Raw genomic sequence first — 17,421 nt, 5'->3', positions numbered from 1 at the left:
GGAGGAATCATACAGCCTGTCTTTGCAGTTCAGCTTTCAACGTGGCTTATACTTCAAGTTGAGTGGACAAACAGCAGTTACCTTAACTAAGCACCCACAGCCCCTTCTCCTACCTCCCTGCCTCCTTCCACCCATGGGAGCACCATCCCAAGGCCTGCCCAGCATTGTGGCCAAGAGCTAGACAGTTAAGAGAGTCCCCCTTTTCTCCAGCTGCAGTTCCCAAGGCAGACCCCTGTGAGGCCACTAACTAGGGCAAGCTGAGCTGAACCCAGGCGGGCAGAACTGGGGCCCTGAGAGCTGAGGCGACCACTGACCCCTCCCCTAGGAGGTGAGTGCTCTGGAGTGCGAGATCCAGTTGCTAAAGAACTTGCAGCATGAGCGCATTGTGCAGTACTATGGCTGTCTACGGGACCGCGCTGAGAAGACCCTGACCATCTTCATGGAGTACATGCCAGGGGTACGTGCCCCTTGAATGCATGTGAGACACACACAAAAGAGGGCCTGACCTGGGGGCTGGGGCCTGCAGGAGAGGGGTCACTTTGGATAGGAGTTTGAACACCTGAGGCTCCAGAGGCCCAGAGGAGCAAAGTGAGGTGATGGTGGAACTTGGAGTCAGGAGGGCCCCGCCTCAGGCTGCAGTGGGAGTGTGAGATGACAGCTGTCCTAGGTCCAGCCCTCCCCTGAGGCATGCAGGGCTGGCCCACTGTCCAGTAAATGCAGCCTTCATCTGGAGCAGAGAGGCCTCCCTGCTCCTGGATTTGGGTGGCGTGCTGCTTGAGAAGGACTTGTGGTACTCTCTTTTCCAAACTGCCTGACAGCTCCTGGCAAAATGCCCTGCCCAGCCAAATAGGAATTGAGCAAATCACTCCTTTGCTGCCATGCTGGGGGCTGGAATGGGCTTGCCCTTCCACCAGCCCTCCCCTGAGGGGACTCCTCTGACTTCTTGTGGCTGCCAGGGCTCGGTGAAAGACCAGTTGAAGGCTTACGGTGCTCTGACAGAGAGCGTGACCCGAAAGTACACGCGGCAGATCCTGGAGGGCATGTCCTACCTGCACAGCAACATGATTGTTCACCGGGACATTAAGGGTGAGCAGGGCCAGGATGCAGGGAGTCCCCAGGACCTGGGTTCAGGTCTACCACTGAGTCCCTGCAGGGGCCAATCACTTAACCATTCTGAACTTTCTGAAAAGTGGGACCCCAATTGTTTCCTTGAGGAACTGGTGAGAAGATTGGTTCAGCAATATGAGAGAATATTGCCAAGTTCCCTCTACATGTTGGCCTTGGAGATGGTCATTTTGTACGGTAGATCTGAGACTCCCCTTCACTAAATCCTTTGCCCCTTGCAGTTCATGTCTAATTCAGTGGTAGCCCTGCCCTCTCCAGCAGCTCTCAGTGACCTGGGGGTGGGGAGGATGGGAGAAAATGCAAGAGGGTCCAGGGTTGCAGCTTCTGCCCTTTCATGCCTCAGGAGCCAACATCCTCCGAGACTCTGCTGGGAATGTAAAGCTGGGGGACTTTGGGGCCAGCAAACGCCTGCAGACGATCTGTATGTCGGGAACGGGCATGCGCTCCGTCACTGGCACACCCTACTGGATGAGCCCTGAGGTGATCAGCGGCGAGGGCTATGGAAGGAAAGCAGACGTGTGGTGAGCACTGGGACATGCAGAACCCCTTCTTCCACCCAGGCCGTAGTGGCCCTCCATTAGAAACACACCCTGGGGACTTTGTGGTGTGGCAGGAGGGAGTGTGCCCAGGGCCCAGGCTGCATTATGTGCAAGGGTATTGTTGGGTGCAGTAGCACACACACCAGATGGGTGGTGTTTTTACCCCAGATCAAAGCACACTCCATTAGAGCTGGGAACTTAGGCCGTGGAAAACATCCTTCATGTTTGCTAAATCTCTTAAGGAAGCAGGATCCACTCTGAAGGCCTGAGGGCCTGAAGGCCTGGACCAGTCTCTCAACAGGAGCAGGCTTCTGTCCCTTCTCCTAGCACTCAAGACAGTTTGCATTTGCTCGACATAACCTTGTGTCTTTCCTCTGAAATGGCCCCTAAGTCATGAGAGCTTCTCCCCTTGGAAAGCTATTGTGGTGGGCTGAATAATGGCCCCCCAAAGATGTCCACTGCCTAATCCCTGGATCTGTAAATGTGATTGTATATAGCAAAGGGCCTTTGCAGATAGGATTAGGTTAAGGGTTTTGAGATGGATGGATCATCCTGGATTAAGGGTCCTTACAGAAGGGTCTCAAGAGGTCAGAGTGGCTAATAGGAGGTGAGACGATGAAAGCAAGAGGTTAGAGTAATACAAGGAGGGGACCATGAGCCACGAAATGCAGGTGGCCTCTAGAACCGAGGAAAGGCAAGGAAACAGGTTCTCCCCTCAGAGCCTCTGACAGGAACCAGCCCTGCTGCCACCTTGACTTTAGCCTTGTGAGACTGATTTTAGACCTCTGACCTTCAGAACTGTAAGATGATACATTTGTGTTGTTTTCCTGCCTCTAAGTTTGTGGTCATTTGTTAAGAGCAGCTATGGATAGCTAATACAGTTATTGTAGAGTTCTTTCTCTCAAGGCTAAGTGATTCTCTTTTTCCCAATTCCAAGAAGTGCCCAGGTGTGTGGTGAGTGTAGGTCCATGAAGCCCACGTGGACAGGGATCCAAGCTGAGGTATCCCTCAGCTTGGCCTGTCCTGCACCTCAGCATGCTCTGAGAAAGGCACCTCCTTCTGCAGTGGTGGGCAGGACAGCTGGGAGTCCAGGGCTGGCTGAGGGGTGACGTGGAGTTCTCTCTTTCTAGGAGCCTAGGCTGCACTGTGGTGGAGATGCTGACAGAGAAACCACCGTGGGCCGAGTATGAAGCTATGGCCGCCATCTTCAAGATTGCCACCCAGCCCACCAATCCTCAGCTGCCCTCCCACATCTCTGAACATGGCCGGGACTTCCTGAGGCGCATTTTTGTGGAGGCTCGTCAGAGACCTTCAGCTGAGGAGCTGCTCACACACCACTTTGCACAGCTCATGTACTGAGCTCTCACGGCCACACAGCTGCCAGTCGCCCTTTGCTACATGGCAGGGGGCTGCTACCAGGCTCAGTGAAGTTGCTGCTTCTCCCAGGCAAGGCTGTGGACCATGGAATGGCAGCCCAGCCAGCATCGGTCTGTGCCCCTTCCGCCACTGGGGCTCAGGGCCGGGGTGGGGTGGCTGCAGCCTCAGGACTGGGAGCCCCCAGCCTGTCAGATCCAGGAGCTCCAGTGTCCTGAGCTCAGCGTGGAGGGGTAGGGGCTGGGAACAGTGTGCAAGGCGGCTGTGGGCCCCACCCTCGGGGATGTGTCCTGACACTGCAATTGGCACCGAAGCCCAGAGGGTCTGGGGGCACGAGACTGACGCCAGGGTATGAAGAGTGTTATTTTTATTCAAAGTGTTATTTTGTTTTTCCTTCCAATGTCTGGAGACCACCAGGGCGTCTCTGGGCTGGATGAGCTCCCACAAGCCTGAGGGAAAGGCCAGCACTCGCTAGCAGTGGCAGGCAGAGGCCCAGGCTGCTGTCCCCTAGAGCCCCAGGTTGGCTCTGCCAGTCCTGTTCTTTACCAAAGATGAATGAAGCAAATGTCATGCTGCCTTATTCAGGGAAGGAGGAGCCTGTCCTGCCTGTGGCCATGACCCTGCCTCTCCCAGGCAGGGGCCCGTGATGTGGAACTGCTGCCACTGAGGGGGGATCCAGTTTTGTCAATGCAGTTGTCTCTGTTTTACAAGTTGGAGTCACTCTTATGCTGTACCCAGTTTCTAAACTGGAGACTGTGTGTGCCCTCTGGGCTCTAAGTACCCCTGCTGTGGGCTTGGGCCTAGGCTGCATTGGAAAGAGCTGAAGGTCGTGGCCTTTGTGCTCCTGGCCCAGCCTTTGTTCCCCACTGGAGCAGAAGGGGAGATGGACGACACGGTGGGGGCATCTGGCCCGGCCGGTGCCCTGATCCGAGAGAGCCCGAGGAGGTGTCTCAGGCTGCCTGAGTCGTGACCTGCTAGGCCAGAGCCCACTCCGTCTGGTAGAAGGGAAAGGCCATGTGCTACCACCAGCTGTGTCCAAAACCGCCAGCTCTGTTCTTCCTCAGCCAGCCTCGCCCATTCCCTTGAGGTCTCAGCCCCTTTCCCTTGTAGCTCCTCCCCTTGGGGGGGAATGGCAGCAGGGGTTGGGGAAACAGCATCTCCAAGCAGCTTAGAGTTGGCCATATTTACCTCAGCCTGGGCGCTGGTCCTTTCTTCCGGCCCCTCCCCTCCAAAATGTGCCTATTGCTAGAGCTCCTCCCTCTCAACACCCAGTTTCCTTGGGAGTTGTCATTAAAGGAAAAAAAAAAAAAAAAAGCCAGTGCCCAGGGATGAGCATCTCCAGGGAGCTGGGGATTAGTGCCAGGCAGCCCTGCCAGCCATGCCTACATCCCTGCGGGCACAGAACAAGCCAAAGCCTTCGTTGTATGTTGACGATGCACTTTTATGAATGTAGTTTCTATCGCTGTTTTTAGCCTTTTCACATCATGTAATGTGAGGCCTTGTACTTGTTAATTTATATCTCAGATCATATTTGATGGTTTTTATATATATCAATTCTAGACTGTTACAGGTGATGGACGCCTCGAGAGAGAGAAGAGAAAATGAAAGCAGCTGGTTTTGCAGAAGTGTGTGTCGCATGCGCCAGTTGGGCCTGGACCCTCCTGTGTCCATCCCTTTTCCCCCAGGGGCTCTATCAGCCCCTGTACCCCACACTGCCCTCTGAAGACAGCACAGGCTCCCGCTTCCACCTCGGCCCTTGCCCAGGGTGGGGCCCGGCCCTCATCTCGACCAAAGCTGCTGTGTGGCAGCTCGGCCTCTCTACGACCCCATCCTGCTGGCTGCACACTCTTCCTGGCCTGCACTCCCATCCCCAGTCCCTGTTCCCCAAGAGGATACAGAGCACGGTGCTGGCTGACTCAACTGTGCGTCCCAGGTTCAGGCTCTCACAGAGCTCCACCCCCTGGGGTCTTACCTCACTGGGAATGTGTTTTGAAAATGAATTTGAAGACAAGCCAACAAACCCTGCACTCCAAAAAAGCAAAACAGACCCTAATTTTTTTGTGCCAAAAACTGTGGACATGCTGGCTCAGCATCCTCAGGACCAAGTTTTTGCTTAATTTATTGTTTTTTAATAACTAAGCCAGATAAAAAGTTGTGGGGCTTCAGGGTGACCTGGGCCCAAAGGTTCTGAAGGGCAGTTTCCTGGCAGCCCCAGGCATGCTGTGGGAAGGGGCCTTGCCGTCACTTTCTCATCATTCCATGGGGTGTGTCTGCCTGGGCCAACTCCACGTGGAGAGGCCAGGGCTGGGGACAGTCCGCACTCTGCCGCCCTCCTGCCCCTCCCGTCCACCCCAGCTCTATGTGTCTGAATTGTGGATCGTGCAGCCATGGTTATTGTGGAACTGTGGAACCTGCAGCCATAGTTATTTGACTTTATCTTGACTGAGGGCTTGCAGTGCAAAGCCAGGCCAGTGTTGCGCATTACTTACAATAAAAGGGATCATTTATATCAGAGGGGTCCTGTGGCAGTGCTTTCGGTTGTGGAGGGTGGAGGTAGGTTTTTGCTTAGCAGGGGCCAGGTATGGTGCCTGGCAACGTGCTTGGGCCTCAAGCAGAAGAGAACTTGACTCCAAGTAGAGGGGTCCTGGGGTGACCTGGCTGGTACCACTGTCAGCCCAGAGGTGTCTGCCCCTTTCCTCCACTTGCCCCTCCAGGAGCTCCACTGGGGTGGTCCCAACAGGGCTGATTTGCCAAGGTGGTACTGCTGGCCCTCACGACCTGAACGTCACCAGTGGCTGGGTTCCTGGAGCTTTTATGATATTTGGTAGGGTCTTCCTGGTCCAGAGGACTTCCTTCAGTCCCATCTTTGCAGGGCGGGGGTCAGGTGCCTCCAAGAGCCACCTCTCCAGTACCCCCTTGTGGTCATCTGCTACTGCTGCTTAACCGAACCAAGACGGTCCTTGCCATCTGAGACCTTTGGTGCAGGAAGTTGGCCTGCCCTGAGGCTCTGAGCCACTCGCTTCACACTTGGAAGGACCCAGGCTTGGGGCACCATCTCTGCTGAGTATTCGCTCTGCTCCCTCGAGGAGCAGTACCTGCCTCAGCATAGTGGCTCATGTGACACTGGAGCCTGTGGCCCAGCTCCCTGCCCTGTTCCATGGGGAGGCCACTTAGGAACTCAGGCAGTTGTATGGTGTGGTGGCAGCAAACCCTCCAGGAGTCTCTGTTCTCATCGATTCCATGTCTGGGGACATCAGGAAGTTGAATCTGGAGCAGGACAACCCAGACTTCTGCCTGTGTCCCACCGGGGCGCCCTCAGTTCCTCCCAGCTTGCCTGGTTTGCTCTGCTGTGAACTCATCCCTCATTGTCCCTGGGGTTTCTGAGGAGCAGATGTATGTTTCTCTTTGGATTTCCTGGGACAGTAGCTGTGACTGCCCCTCCCCAGAGCTTGAAAAGGCAAGGGGATGATGACAGCAACGAGGGGGAACGATGAGGGTGGACAATCCGGGGGTCACTAAAACCTTGGGCAGCACTTGCTGGGTCTGCTAGTTCCCGCCATTCTTCGCTAACTTCCAGGTCAAAGGGCTGGGAAGAAGGGAGGGAGCTAGACAGCTGGAACCAGCCAGGGAACGCGGCAGCTCGACCGCAGGCACTGAAGTGCAGCGAGGACAGGCGCCATCACCCACTGGCAGCCTGGCCCTTCTGCTCTCAGACCTCTTCACAATGGGGTGCATATGGTAAGTTGGTGGGTCTGAACCAAGCCAAAACTGAGGGGCGAGGTGGAGTTTCAGTTCCAAAACCACTGTGGGTGTGACAGCATGAAGCCCTCGCTGTGAAGAGGAGCCCTCCCATTTCTCAATGGTGTGTCAGGGAACTGCCACCCACTTCTAGCCCCCTGCCCCCGTCAGGGCCAAGGTACTCGGGGCTGGCCCTGTCCCCCCCATGCCCTCCCCATGGTGAGTCTGCACCCTTCCTGTGACAAATCCCCCAGCAGGCCACACAATAGAGAATCTGGATCTATTGAAACATGTTTAAAACGGGGTTGGTCACAACAGGATGGGCAGAAACGGGAGCGGGGGAGGGGAGTGGGGCCGCACCAGCCCCTGCCAGTGCCTGAGGCTGCAGCCTGGTGAGTGCTTTGCTTCTGCTTCTCCACGCTGGTGGTTCGAGATGGTCCCAAGCCCCACTGGGGCAGGCCCTGCCTTGCCCTGCAGAGGCAGAGTGGCTCCACTTCCCCATCCCCTCCCCCATGGGCTGCAGGGGCATTTATGAGGCCCAACAGGTGGCACTGTCGCGCTCCTTCCTCCCTGTCTCCGTGGCTCAGAACCAGGTTAAGGGTAGAGGTAGATGGGGAGATGTGGGGGCCACACAGTCTCCGGTGGCAGTGAGGGAGCTTGGGACCCTGAGCGGGGCATGCTGACTCCTTGCTGGAGAAAAGGCACCTAGATAGGGAAGCTGGGCTTGGGGGCCTCCCAGGGGGTCCTGGGGTGAGGTGGGGAGGGCGGCTGAACGAAGCAGGAAGCAGGGTGGTGGGCAGACCCCAATCCTGGTTCCCAAACCCTTACCGGCTGCGGGAGAAGGAAGAAAGAAGGAGTCCTGGAGCAGAGCCCTGCCCTGGGCCCCTCCGCCTGAGCAAGCCTCATCCCCTTCCCACCTGGCCCCCACGCAAGCCCACCTCGCCCTCCTTCCCACCTTCCCCCTGCCGACTCCAGGCCCTCCGCAGAGGGGGTGGAAGGTTACAGAGGCCTCAGGCCGTCTTGGTGCCGGGGTCCACCTCCTTGTGGGCCCAGAGCTCCTTGTGCTGCTTGCGACCAAACCCCTCGTCGTAGTTGCCTTTGCTCTTAAACAGCTGCTGGAAGTGGGGTTTGCAGTAGAACTCCCCGTGCAGCGCGGCGTAGCTGCCCAGGCTGCAGAAGCCAAACAACGGCGTCAGGTCAGGCCAGGTCAGGGCTGGGTTGGCAGGCGAGGCGGGGGCGGGCAGGGCAGGGGCGCACCTGAGCTTGGTGTGACAGTGCTTGCAGCAGAAGCAAGAGTTGTGGAAAATGAGCTTGTCGGCCACCAGCCGCTCCATGGGGTACACGGTCTTCTGGCAGGCGGCGCAGGTCTCCTTCACCTGGGCCCGCAGGCTGAAGGACTGTGCGGGAGGCTCAGCCAGGTGCTGCCCCAGTGTCCATCCCGCTCCCTCACACCCCTCCTCCCGCACACCCGGCCCCAGGCCCCTACCTTGGAGCGCTGCACCGTGCTGCTGCCGCCGCCTTTGGCGTCCTGAGGGAGAGGGGCGGTCAGGGCAGGGGCAGCTCCGGGAGGCCCTGGACCAGGGCTGCAGCCATCAGCCCAAGGCCCAGGGGCGCGCCGCAGGGGGCAAAGGGGGTGGGCAAATTCTGGCGCCTCTCCCCTTCACCCCAGGCCAGGCTCCTGTCCGGGGGACCCTCCCACCCGGCCGGGCACTTACATGAGAGGGGGTGGCCTGGGCGGCTCCTGCAGCCTGGAACATGGCTCGTTGGAGGTAGAAGCCTCGGGTGGAGACGCGGCACCCGCTGGGTTCTGCAAGGGGAAGTCAGTAGGGAGGGCCCCGCCAGCCCGGCCCCAGCCTCCAGGGTGGGGGGTGTTGACAGGCAGGGGCTGGGGGGATTGCGGTTGGGACTTTCCCTAAGTCATTTCCTGTTGCTTTTGGTCTTGCCACTTCCGCCCCTCACCCACCTCCCCCACCCCTGCTCCCCAGGGTCCGGGGTCCCGAGTGGCACAGTCCCTCGGAAGAACAAAGTTAGCGGGAGCGGAAGGGCCAGGGGCTCCCGCGCAGCCGCCTTGTGTGCCCCGCGGACTGGGACCCCGCTTGGGGTGAGGGCAGGTCGGGGCCGGCGGGGCCGCGATGAGAAGCCGCTGCCCGGACCTGACCCCGGTCCTCGCTGCCCTGCGCCGCGCCCGGGCGTCCAGGCCTAGGCTGCGCAGCCCCTGGACAGCGCCGGAGGTCCCCGCCCGCCCCGCCCCTCGGCCCCCAACCTGGTCCCGCGCGGACCGGACCCCAGACCCCGACCCTGCGAGCCCCGCCAGCGGGTCTCGGCTCCGCCCAGCCGGGGGCCGGCCTTGAAGCCAGGACTCGAGCCTGTGCGCCCCGGGCCAGAGCGGCTTGTGGACTCGCCGGGACCCCACGGGCGGCCCTCACCCCACACCACTCGGCGCCTCTCCCGGTTCCGGAGCCGGACGCGGCCCCTCCCCCCGCGGCTCTCACCAGGCCCAGCCTGGGCCGCGGGGCGGGATCGGTCTCCGGGGGCGCACGGGTGCGAGGAGGGCGCGGGCGCGAGCTGCTGCCGCTGCCAGTGGTCCCTGAGCCGCCGCCGCCGCCACCGCCTTATCGCTGCACCGCCCCCGCCGGCCCCCGCCCCGCGCCCGCCCATTGGCTCCGCCGCGCCCGGAGCCGCCTCCGGGGCCCCGGCGCCGCCGCCGACCCCCCTCCGCGCTTTGTCTTCCCCTCGCCGCCGTCCCCGCCTTTGTCTGTCCCCCGCCCCGGCTCCGCGCTCCCGGCTCCGCAGCGCCCCGCGGGCCTTGCGCTCGCAGGCCTCGGGTACCGGCCCCGCCGTCTGCCCATCCCGACGGCGGCCCGGCGTGGGGAAGCGACGGTGGCAGGGACAGGATGGAAGGGCCGCGCTGCGCATCCCACGGGGAGGGGACGAGTTCAGGCTGCGGCGGCTGCGGTCGCGGGACACCGGGCGCTCCCGGCCTGGCTCCGGGATAACCAGGCTGGGCCTGTGCCATTCACTGCCTCGGTTTCCCCCGGGTGGCCTCGCGCGTAGGCGCCGGCGCCCCCATCCCCGCCCAGAGCTGTGGGGCCTCAGAGACCCAGCCGGGGCGACCCCGGAGCCTGGCCCGGGGTCCCTCGGGCCGCCGAGTCCTCCCGCCGCCAGGGGCCGCCCCCGCCCCTTTGCGGCCCACGAGGCTGGCAGCGGCGTCCGGGCACGCGGTCCCCAGGTCCTGCCGCGAGGCTGCGGGGAGGAGCCTGGGGCGCCGGCTCGCCGCGGAGCCTGCAGGAGGGCCCGGCGGCCCCACCAGCCCTCGGCGCCTCTGCAACCCTGCGACAGGCTGGGGTGGCCGCTATGCGTGGTTCCCGGAGCACCCGTCCCCCGAGGCTCCACGTCCTCAAGCGTTTCTGGGGCGGAATTCTGTGGGCAGCAACGCGGGCCGCCCCTCCAACAAGCGCACCTCATTTCTCACGGGGGAGCCGCAGCCCAGACAGCTGAGGTGACAGAGCTCGGGCCGCAGAGCTGCTCCCTCCCTGCAGCCGTACAGCAGGCCGGAGGCACAGCAGGCGAGAGACGGCCATTCGCTTTGGAGCGGCGGCGAGGCCGGCGCCTTCCCGGGCACAAGGGACCGCGTGGCTTGGCCTGAAATCAGGCTAGAAGCAGCTCCGGGAAGCACAGCCCTGAGCCCAGAGCCTTCCCACACTGTGGCAGGAATAGCACTGGCGGCCCACGCACTTGTCAGGGAACAGAACAGCTCCCGCCCGACTCCTGGCAGGGGAGCAGGGAGGCTGCAGCTTCCCCAGCGCCCAGCTGTTTCCCAGGCTGGCGGGCTCCACGGACCGGCTCCGCGTCTCCTCTCCAGCCTTCTGTTCTCTCTAGAGGAAGATCTGCGTTTTGCCTGCACTGTGGGCCGACTCTCTAGTGGGGAGTGTCAGACCCTCTAAAGTGGCTGCCTCTCGGGAAAGCTTCCACACCTGTCATCACATTCTCCAAAGGGGCTGTTTGATGCAAGAAACGGGAAGCCCCGGAGGTACCAGGAGCAGGGCTCGCTGCCACTGGGCATGGTGAGGCCCCGGCACCCTGCCCAGGACGGGCCTGTGGGCTGAGCTGCAGATGGGCATTGAGGATGCCCCGACAGCAAGGTGCAGAAGGCATCCGGAAGCAAAGGAAACTGATGACCAGCGTTAAAAACAAACAACAAAAAAAGAGAACTTGGCTCGGCGGTGGCTCACGCCTGTAGACCCAGCACTTTGGGAGGCAGGTGGATCACGAGGTCAGAAGTTCGAGACCAGCCTAGCCAACATGGTGAAATCCCGTCTCTACTAAAAATACAAACATTATCCAGGTGTGGTGGTGTGTGCCTGTAATCCTAGCTACTCGGGAGGCTGAGGCAGGAGAATCGCTTGAACCCAGGAGGTGGAGGCTACAGTGAGTCAAGATGAAGCCAGTGCACTCCAGCCTGAGCGACAGAGCAACTCTGTTGGGTGGGGGGGAGGGGGGGACGGGGCGAAGGGAACTTGAGGTTTAAAGCAGGAGGAGGAGGGCCAGAAATGAGCCCCCCGTCACTCACTCACCACAGGCCCCATCCTAGCCCAAGGTCGGTGTCATTCCCTTCACCTTAGCCTCTCACTGCCCAAAGAGGCTTACTTTTCTTCTTTAAACTGCGGTTAAAATTTGGGAGGAAACGGAAAGTGAGGACACCTGATGGTTCAGAGCAGTTTCAGGTTAGAGGGCATTTGAGGTGCCCGAGCTGGGGGAGGGCCTTCCCCCTGAGGGACTGGGAGAAGGGTAAGCCGTGTGCCCTGGAAGCACTGCAGGGAGCCTCAGATTTGCACCCCCTGGCTCACACTCGCTGGCACCAGCCAGGATGGCAGGGATGGGCAGGGCTGGTTCTTAGGTTTCCTGCCCTTTGGGTGCTAGCACCCAGAGTAAGGAGACACCCAGGTCAGGTTGCAAGACAAACCCTTCTACCTCCTTTCCTGCCAAAGGCCGCCAGCGTCCTCTGCCTCAATCTCAATCTGTGGACCTTTTTAGCTCCAAAGTGGTTTGATGACCACAGGCTAAAATTCATAGTCTTAAAATTTTAGATAGTTAAGAGACAGATCTGTTACAGGTTTTCAAATAAACTGGTGTATCTAGTTTATTTGAAAGAGGTCACTGCTGAGCTTCCGTGAGCACCCATGGGCCTGCTCTTGGATGGCGGGACGGCTCTCACCTGGGGCAGCATGGCCATCTCTGCAAGCACACACACCAGGAAGCAGCCTGTAGCCCCTGAGCTGATGCAGACACAATGCCATTCTCCAGCAGGGTCTCTAGAAATTTTAATTTGTTCTGACAATGAAACTAAGACAGCATAAGGACTTAAGCCCTCAAGCTAGGCAAGACACTGATGGCCCTTGGAGAAAGCACCAGGGCAGCTGGCAGGAGGCGCTAAGATGGATTCTTGGTGGGAAAGGAATGAGGCACACACATAAACCGTGGGAAAGACTTAGGTGTCAGAAGAGGGATAAGGATGGACTGTCCCAGCCTTAGTCTGTGCTTAAAAAGACAGAAATGCCCTTCTCTGGAATTGTGAGGGAGAGGTCTGAGGGAAGAGAGGCAGGCAGCTTACTACTTGCCCTTTCACTGACCTATAGGATCTGAGAGCAAAGTTAAATAGAATGAGGCTGGTCGCAAGCACTGGGAAGAGGTGGCGGTCCTCGGGGTTAAGGAGTCAAACCCTGGGCTTGGAATTCAGCTCCCAGGGCCAGAGCAGCATCTCTTCCTTCTGTGGAGGTCACCTGAGCTCACAGGACTGGGAATGTCGGCTTTGAACCCTCCTGATCCCTGGTTGTTGAGATTCCCTTGTGTCTCAAAAGCCTTGGAGCAGTGAAGTGTCTCTCCAGGATTTTCTTTCCCAATCAGTCAGCAGTCAACTTTCCTGGAAGAATGTCCTTTCTACCCAATCTGCCCAGGAGGGCGGGAATGTGGCCAGCCCTCAGGAAGGGTCTCTGGGTGGCCTCTGCGTCCCTGGCTGGAGAATGCGCACAGTTTGCAGAGGCTCAGAACTCCCAGTCGTCCACTTCCAGCTCTTCCAGGTTTGTTACCAGGCCAAAGATTCCACTGTGGTCCTGAGACTGGCTGCCCTCAAAATTGGTGATGGGGGTGACAGGACGAAGCAATTCGGGCAAAGCCTCTGAGGCACGTCGCTTGATCTGGGGGAGAAGAGAGAGGTGGGTGACAGATCCTGTTGCTCTGGGTCCCAGGACACCATGGGGCAAGGAACCATGGGCTGGTGGCAGACGGGCTGTCAGAGCCAACTCTACAAGAGGAAGGAGCAGTGTCTTTCAGGGGCTTCGGAAGCAGGGTAATTTCTCTCATTCAAAGGGAGGGGAGAGAAAGCTAAAGGGATTGTGAGTTGTTAGAACCAGAATGACTAGAACCAGAACCAGAACCAAGGGGCTACGGTACCTGCTTGAAGAAAGAGTGGTTCAGGAGGGCGCTGGCACTGGGCCTGGAGGGAAAGGGGAGGAGAGACCGCAGCATCACTGCCGTGCCCCCAGCTTCCCAAAATCCTGCCACTTATGCCTCAGCCTCGGGTCCCCTCTCCCTCTCCCTCAGCTCGTGGGAAGCAGTGGCCAGAGCTCCCCAGGCTGGCCTCTGACACACCCAGGAGCTGATCCCTCCTGTGTGTAGCTTCAGATTCCCCTGCAGAACCTTTGAGAGGTGTGTCCCTTCACACCCTGGCCTTACCCTCCTGAGCACCCTCTGCTCTCCCGAAGCCCAGGCCCAGGCCAACAGGAATACCTGGCATCCGGGTTGCGCTGAAGGCACTGCTCCACAAAGTGGTGGAAGTGGGGGGAGAAGGTTCGGTGGTAGGGGTGGGAAGGCGAGTCGCCGTTGGAGGGCCGGGGGGTGCTGGTGGTCAGGCTGTCACTCAGGCCAGAGTTGACCACTGAGCGCGAAGGGCTCATGGTCAGCTCCTCGGCGGGGATGGTGCTGGTATCCAACAGGCAAGGCACTGTGCCGTTCAGTTTCTCTAGCAGCATCTGGGGAGGACAGAACCAGGACCTGGGCTGTAGGGGGGGTCCCTGGAAGGCCTGAGAGTCTCTTCACAAATACACTTTTCCCAATATGCAAATGTGATCATTTGAGAGTAGAAAAGGTGGAAGTGGAGTAAGTCCAATTTTCCCAAAGAAATGCTGGTCACTGGTGTGGCAGCTCCGCCCTAGCCAGGCCAACGTGAAAGGAGAGGGGTTGCACAAAAGTACCCGCTTTCGCCATGGCTGGAAAGCAGGGTTCACAGTTTCCTCTCTCCCTTTACAAGCCATCAAATTCCTTTTGCTGTAGAGTCCTCACCCTAGGGGAGAGAAGCAGCCAGATGAACCTGCTTTGAAGCGCAGCCGTCTGTCATGCCCAGGTGGATCCGATGAGGTCTGAGAGGCAGTCCCTGCAGTGCCACAGCCTGGGCTGTCGTTGCAGCAGGCCACACGGGAGCAAGATGCCCAAGGGGAGGCCAGGCTGGGTGGCTGTTCCAAACTCAACACATATAAAACCAGCCCCACCTGGGACTGCTGTCCTCGTGGAAGTCCTCATGACCGCATAAGCTGTCCAAGCCAGAAACCTGGAAATTGCTCTAGAGCTGCACTAACATGATAGCCACTAGCCACTTGTGGCTATTTCGATTTAAATGAGGTTTAAAATTCAGTCCCTCAGTCTCACTGGTCACCTTCTGAATTCTAGACAGCCACACAGTCTCATGGCTCCCACGCTGGACAGTGCAGCCACAGAAGCCCTCCTTCGCTGCAGCAAATTCTAGTGGACGGTGCTGCTTCTAGGCCTGGACTTCTTGTTTCCCCTCAGTTGCCTTTTAATTCTTTCCTGAGCATCCTCTGTCACTGAATTATTTTACTGAGATCTCCTAGATTCCTCACATAGACTTCCATACCCTCCTAACTGATCTACTGGATCTAATCCATCTGCCGGGGTGGTCTTTGTAAATGAGCTAACTTATGCTGTCACTCCTGTGCTTAGAATCCTCAGCACTGCTCCACAGGCTTTAGGACAGGAACCAGTGCTCTAAAGTGGCATCAAAGCCCTTCACAATGTACCCTTGCTTCTTTCTGCGCCTGTCACCTGGCAGCCCCCAAGAAGCACTGCACCTTGGCCATTTACACCATTTACACCTCCTTGCTGTTCTCCAGATCTGTTTTTTCTAGACTCTGGGTCTCTGCATATGCTGCTGTCTGCCGAGAAGAGTGTCCTAGTTCCTCCTCCACACAGGTGACTGCTGTCTGCCTTCCAACTCAAGGCTGCCTCTTCCCAGGACCTCCCTGGGCCCCTGCTCTGGGGGGCTGCACTCTGGCCACCCTCCAGCTGTCCCTACCACCGGGCAAGCAGCCTGTGGGTTCTGGAAGTGGCTTACTTAGAGCCTGCATCCTGCCCCTCCCAGTTCTAGACCACATTCCAAGTACCTGGGACCCAGGTAATCCTTGCCCAAACGACCCCAAATCCATTTTCTGGAATTAATGAGGCTTGGATAAGCCTCTTCCCTGGGTCTGTTTTCCCAAGGGTAGACTGTGCCACTGACTGTGCACCCTTGGATCCGAGGGGTGGCCAGAGGACAGGCATCTGGAGGGGCATGAACAGAAGCTGAACTTTACAGAATGGGGGTTCCAAAGGTGTCAGCTGGAATGCGGTTGAGAACTGTGGGAATTCTAAATTAGAAACTGACCTTCCAGGTATATTTATCCAAGTAGGAGGACAGAACATATTTTATACATTTATAAAAACTGGTTAGCTTAATGTATATGTTTTAAATAGACATGTAGCGTGTGGGCCTCCATTTGCACCCCTGCTCCCAGGCTCCCCTCCCCAAGCTGGCCTCCCTTACCACCAAGTTTGCCACAAGAAGTAAACAAAGAGTGAGGTCACCATCCCCCGCTGGGTGGGACTTCTTGAAGGAAAAGATAGGGTCTTTCATCTTAGTATTCCTGGTCTGTGTCCTGAGTGCGAGAGATACTCAACGAACATCTGTGGAAGGCAAGCAGGCAAGAAGGAAACCGATGGACGGCAGGCTTACCTGGGTGGCAGGCATATCCTTAAAGGGGACGTGGCCGTTGGCCAGTTCACAGGCTGTGATTCCCACACTGTAGATGTCAGACTTGGCATCATAACCCTGGAGATTCTAAGCCAGGAAAAAAAGGCCACAGATTACCCCATTTGGTCTTTGTTCTTAGAAAAAGGGTAGAACTAAAGAGAGGAAAAGGATGGCTGTCCCCAAATCAGGACCTGCTGCTAATGACTCTCCTTGCCTGTGCTACTGAAGACTAACTGCTATTTTACCACCTGCAACTGTTTGGCAATGCTCTGTAAGGAGCAGGAAGTGCCAGCCCCATGCCCCTGCTTAGCACAGGAATCCAGAGAACAGCAAACATTTCCAAAATGCTCACTCTTCTCATAGGGTGCCAAGGGTCCCTAAAGGGAGCTGAAATAGCATCCAGTAGAGGTTAGGACCCCCTGGGAGGAACCACATCCATCTGCAGTGGACAGGCACTGCCCACGCTGAGGGCTCCCTCCCTCCAGGAACCCCTTTACCCCACTGGGAGGTTGAGAGCCCCCGACTCCAGGCAATGCCTGAAGGCTCCCTTGGGAATCATGAGTTGGGTAGGAGAGCTCCTCTGGGCCCACACACAGACCTGCTGGAGGACCTCAGGGCTGAGCCACGGCAGAACCTTGACGCTGTACTTGGGAAAATCGTGGACCACTCGCTGCCGCTGCCCGTGGCTTATCATGCTGAGGTTGCTGCGCAAACCAGACAGGTAGACCTTCCCATCCACAGAGATCAGGATGTGGCTGGCTTTGACACTCCTGGGGAAGCGGGGAGGGTGTCATGGAGAGTAGGAGCCCCTCCTGCTACAAATTTTTGGTCTTCACACACTCCACCTGGCCAGCTCTCTCCTGTGTGTGTTATACATGTATATGTGTATTTTACATATATAACCATGTTTTTGTTTTTATTCAGATAGAGTCTCACTCTGTCACCGGGCTAGAGTGCAGTGGCTCAATCTAGGCTCACTGCAACCTCTGCCTCCTGGGTTCAAACAATTCCTGTGCCTCAGCCATCCAAGTAGCTGGGATTACAGGTGTTCACCACCACACCCAGCTAATTTTTTTCTTTTTTTTTTTTTCTTTTTGAGACGGAGTCTTGCTCTGTCACACAGGCTGGAGTGCAGTGCGCCATCTCGGCTCACTGCAAGCTCCGCCTCCCGGGTTCACACCATTCTCCTGCCTCAGCCTCCCGAGTAGCTGGGACTACAGGCACCCACCATGACGCCCGGCTAATTTTTTTTTTGTATTTTTAGTGGAGACGGGGTTTCACTGTGTTAGCCAGGATGGTCTCGATCTCCTGACCTCGTGATCCACCCATCTCGGCCTCCCAAAGTGCTAGGATTACAGGCGTGAACCATCGCACCCGGCCCGCCCAGCTAATTTTTATATTTTTAGTAGAGATGGGGTTTCGCCATGTTGGCCATGCCAGTCTTGAACTCCTGGCTTTAAATGATCCGCCTGCTTTGGCCTCCCAAAGTGCTGGGATTACAGGTGTGAGTCACTGTGACTGGCCTATCACCAGGTTTTTTGTTCTTGTTGTTGTTGAGAGAGAGTC

General features: G+C 58.0%; 3 protein-coding genes across 13 annotated transcripts in view; 1 reads left to right on the top strand and 2 right to left on the bottom strand.

The window, feature by feature from the left end:
* Nucleotides 1-5,552, top strand: part of MAP3K3 (mitogen-activated protein kinase kinase kinase 3) — a 73,180-nt gene extending 67,628 nt beyond the window's left edge. For 3 of the 4 annotated variants that reach the window (XM_030799309.1, XM_030799308.1, XM_030799307.1), the window contains 4 exons: nt 326-457; nt 957-1,086; nt 1,469-1,646; nt 2,795-5,081. In XM_030799309.1, coding sequence (XP_030655169.1) covers nt 326-457; nt 957-1,086; nt 1,469-1,646; nt 2,795-3,023 — 669 coding nt within the window. In that variant the 3' untranslated portion in view covers nt 3,024-5,081. Of the gene's footprint in view, nt 1-325; nt 458-956; nt 1,087-1,468; nt 1,647-2,794 lie in introns of all 4 variants that reach the window. The other variant, XM_030799305.1, reaches the window with a different exon arrangement.
* A 1,487-nt stretch (nt 5,553-7,039) lies between these two features.
* LIMD2 (LIM domain containing 2) lies at nt 7,040-10,425 on the bottom strand. 3 transcript variants are annotated; one of them, XM_003270688.3, is made up of 5 exons: nt 9,269-10,030; nt 8,492-8,583; nt 8,263-8,304; nt 8,034-8,173; nt 7,040-7,946 (listed from the first exon to the last, which is right to left on the bottom strand). In XM_003270688.3, the coding sequence occupies exons 1-5, from the start codon at nt 9,690-9,692 to the stop codon at nt 7,787-7,789; spliced, it is 858 nt and encodes a 285-aa protein (XP_003270736.2). In that variant the 5' UTR covers nt 9,693-10,030; the 3' UTR covers nt 7,040-7,786. The 3 variants fall into 3 exon arrangements, with proteins under 3 accessions (XP_003270736.2, XP_030655175.1, XP_004091415.2); XM_030799315.1 differs by lacking the exon at nt 9,269-10,030 and adding an exon at nt 10,237-10,425 and having other exon boundaries at nt 7,043-7,946; XM_004091367.3 differs by having other exon boundaries at nt 7,043-7,946; nt 9,203-10,030.
* Nucleotides 10,426-12,075: 1,650 nt separating this feature from the next.
* Nucleotides 12,076-17,421, bottom strand: part of STRADA (STE20 related adaptor alpha) — a 43,506-nt gene continuing 38,160 nt past the window's right edge. For 5 of the 6 annotated variants that reach the window (XM_030799311.1, XM_030799312.1, XM_012497580.2 and 2 more), the window contains 5 exons: nt 16,454-16,625; nt 15,838-15,942; nt 13,563-13,804; nt 13,227-13,269; nt 12,077-12,970 (listed from right to left, as the gene is read on the bottom strand). In XM_030799311.1, the coding sequence (XP_030655171.1) occupies nt 12,818-12,970; nt 13,227-13,269; nt 13,563-13,804; nt 15,838-15,942; nt 16,454-16,625 (715 nt within the window). In that variant the 3' untranslated portion in view covers nt 12,077-12,817. Of the gene's footprint in view, nt 12,971-13,226; nt 13,270-13,562; nt 13,805-15,837; nt 15,943-16,453; nt 16,626-17,421 lie in introns of all 6 variants that reach the window. The other variant, XM_012497585.2, reaches the window with a different exon arrangement.

The sequence above is a fragment of the Nomascus leucogenys genome, chromosome 19 (genome assembly GCF_006542625.1).
Source record: "Nomascus leucogenys isolate Asia chromosome 19, Asia_NLE_v1, whole genome shotgun sequence".
In the NCBI taxonomy this organism is placed as follows: Eukaryota; Metazoa; Chordata; class Mammalia; order Primates; family Hylobatidae; genus Nomascus; species Nomascus leucogenys.
Note: the sequence above shows the minus strand (reverse complement) of the source record. Positions and strands in the feature narration are given on the sequence as shown.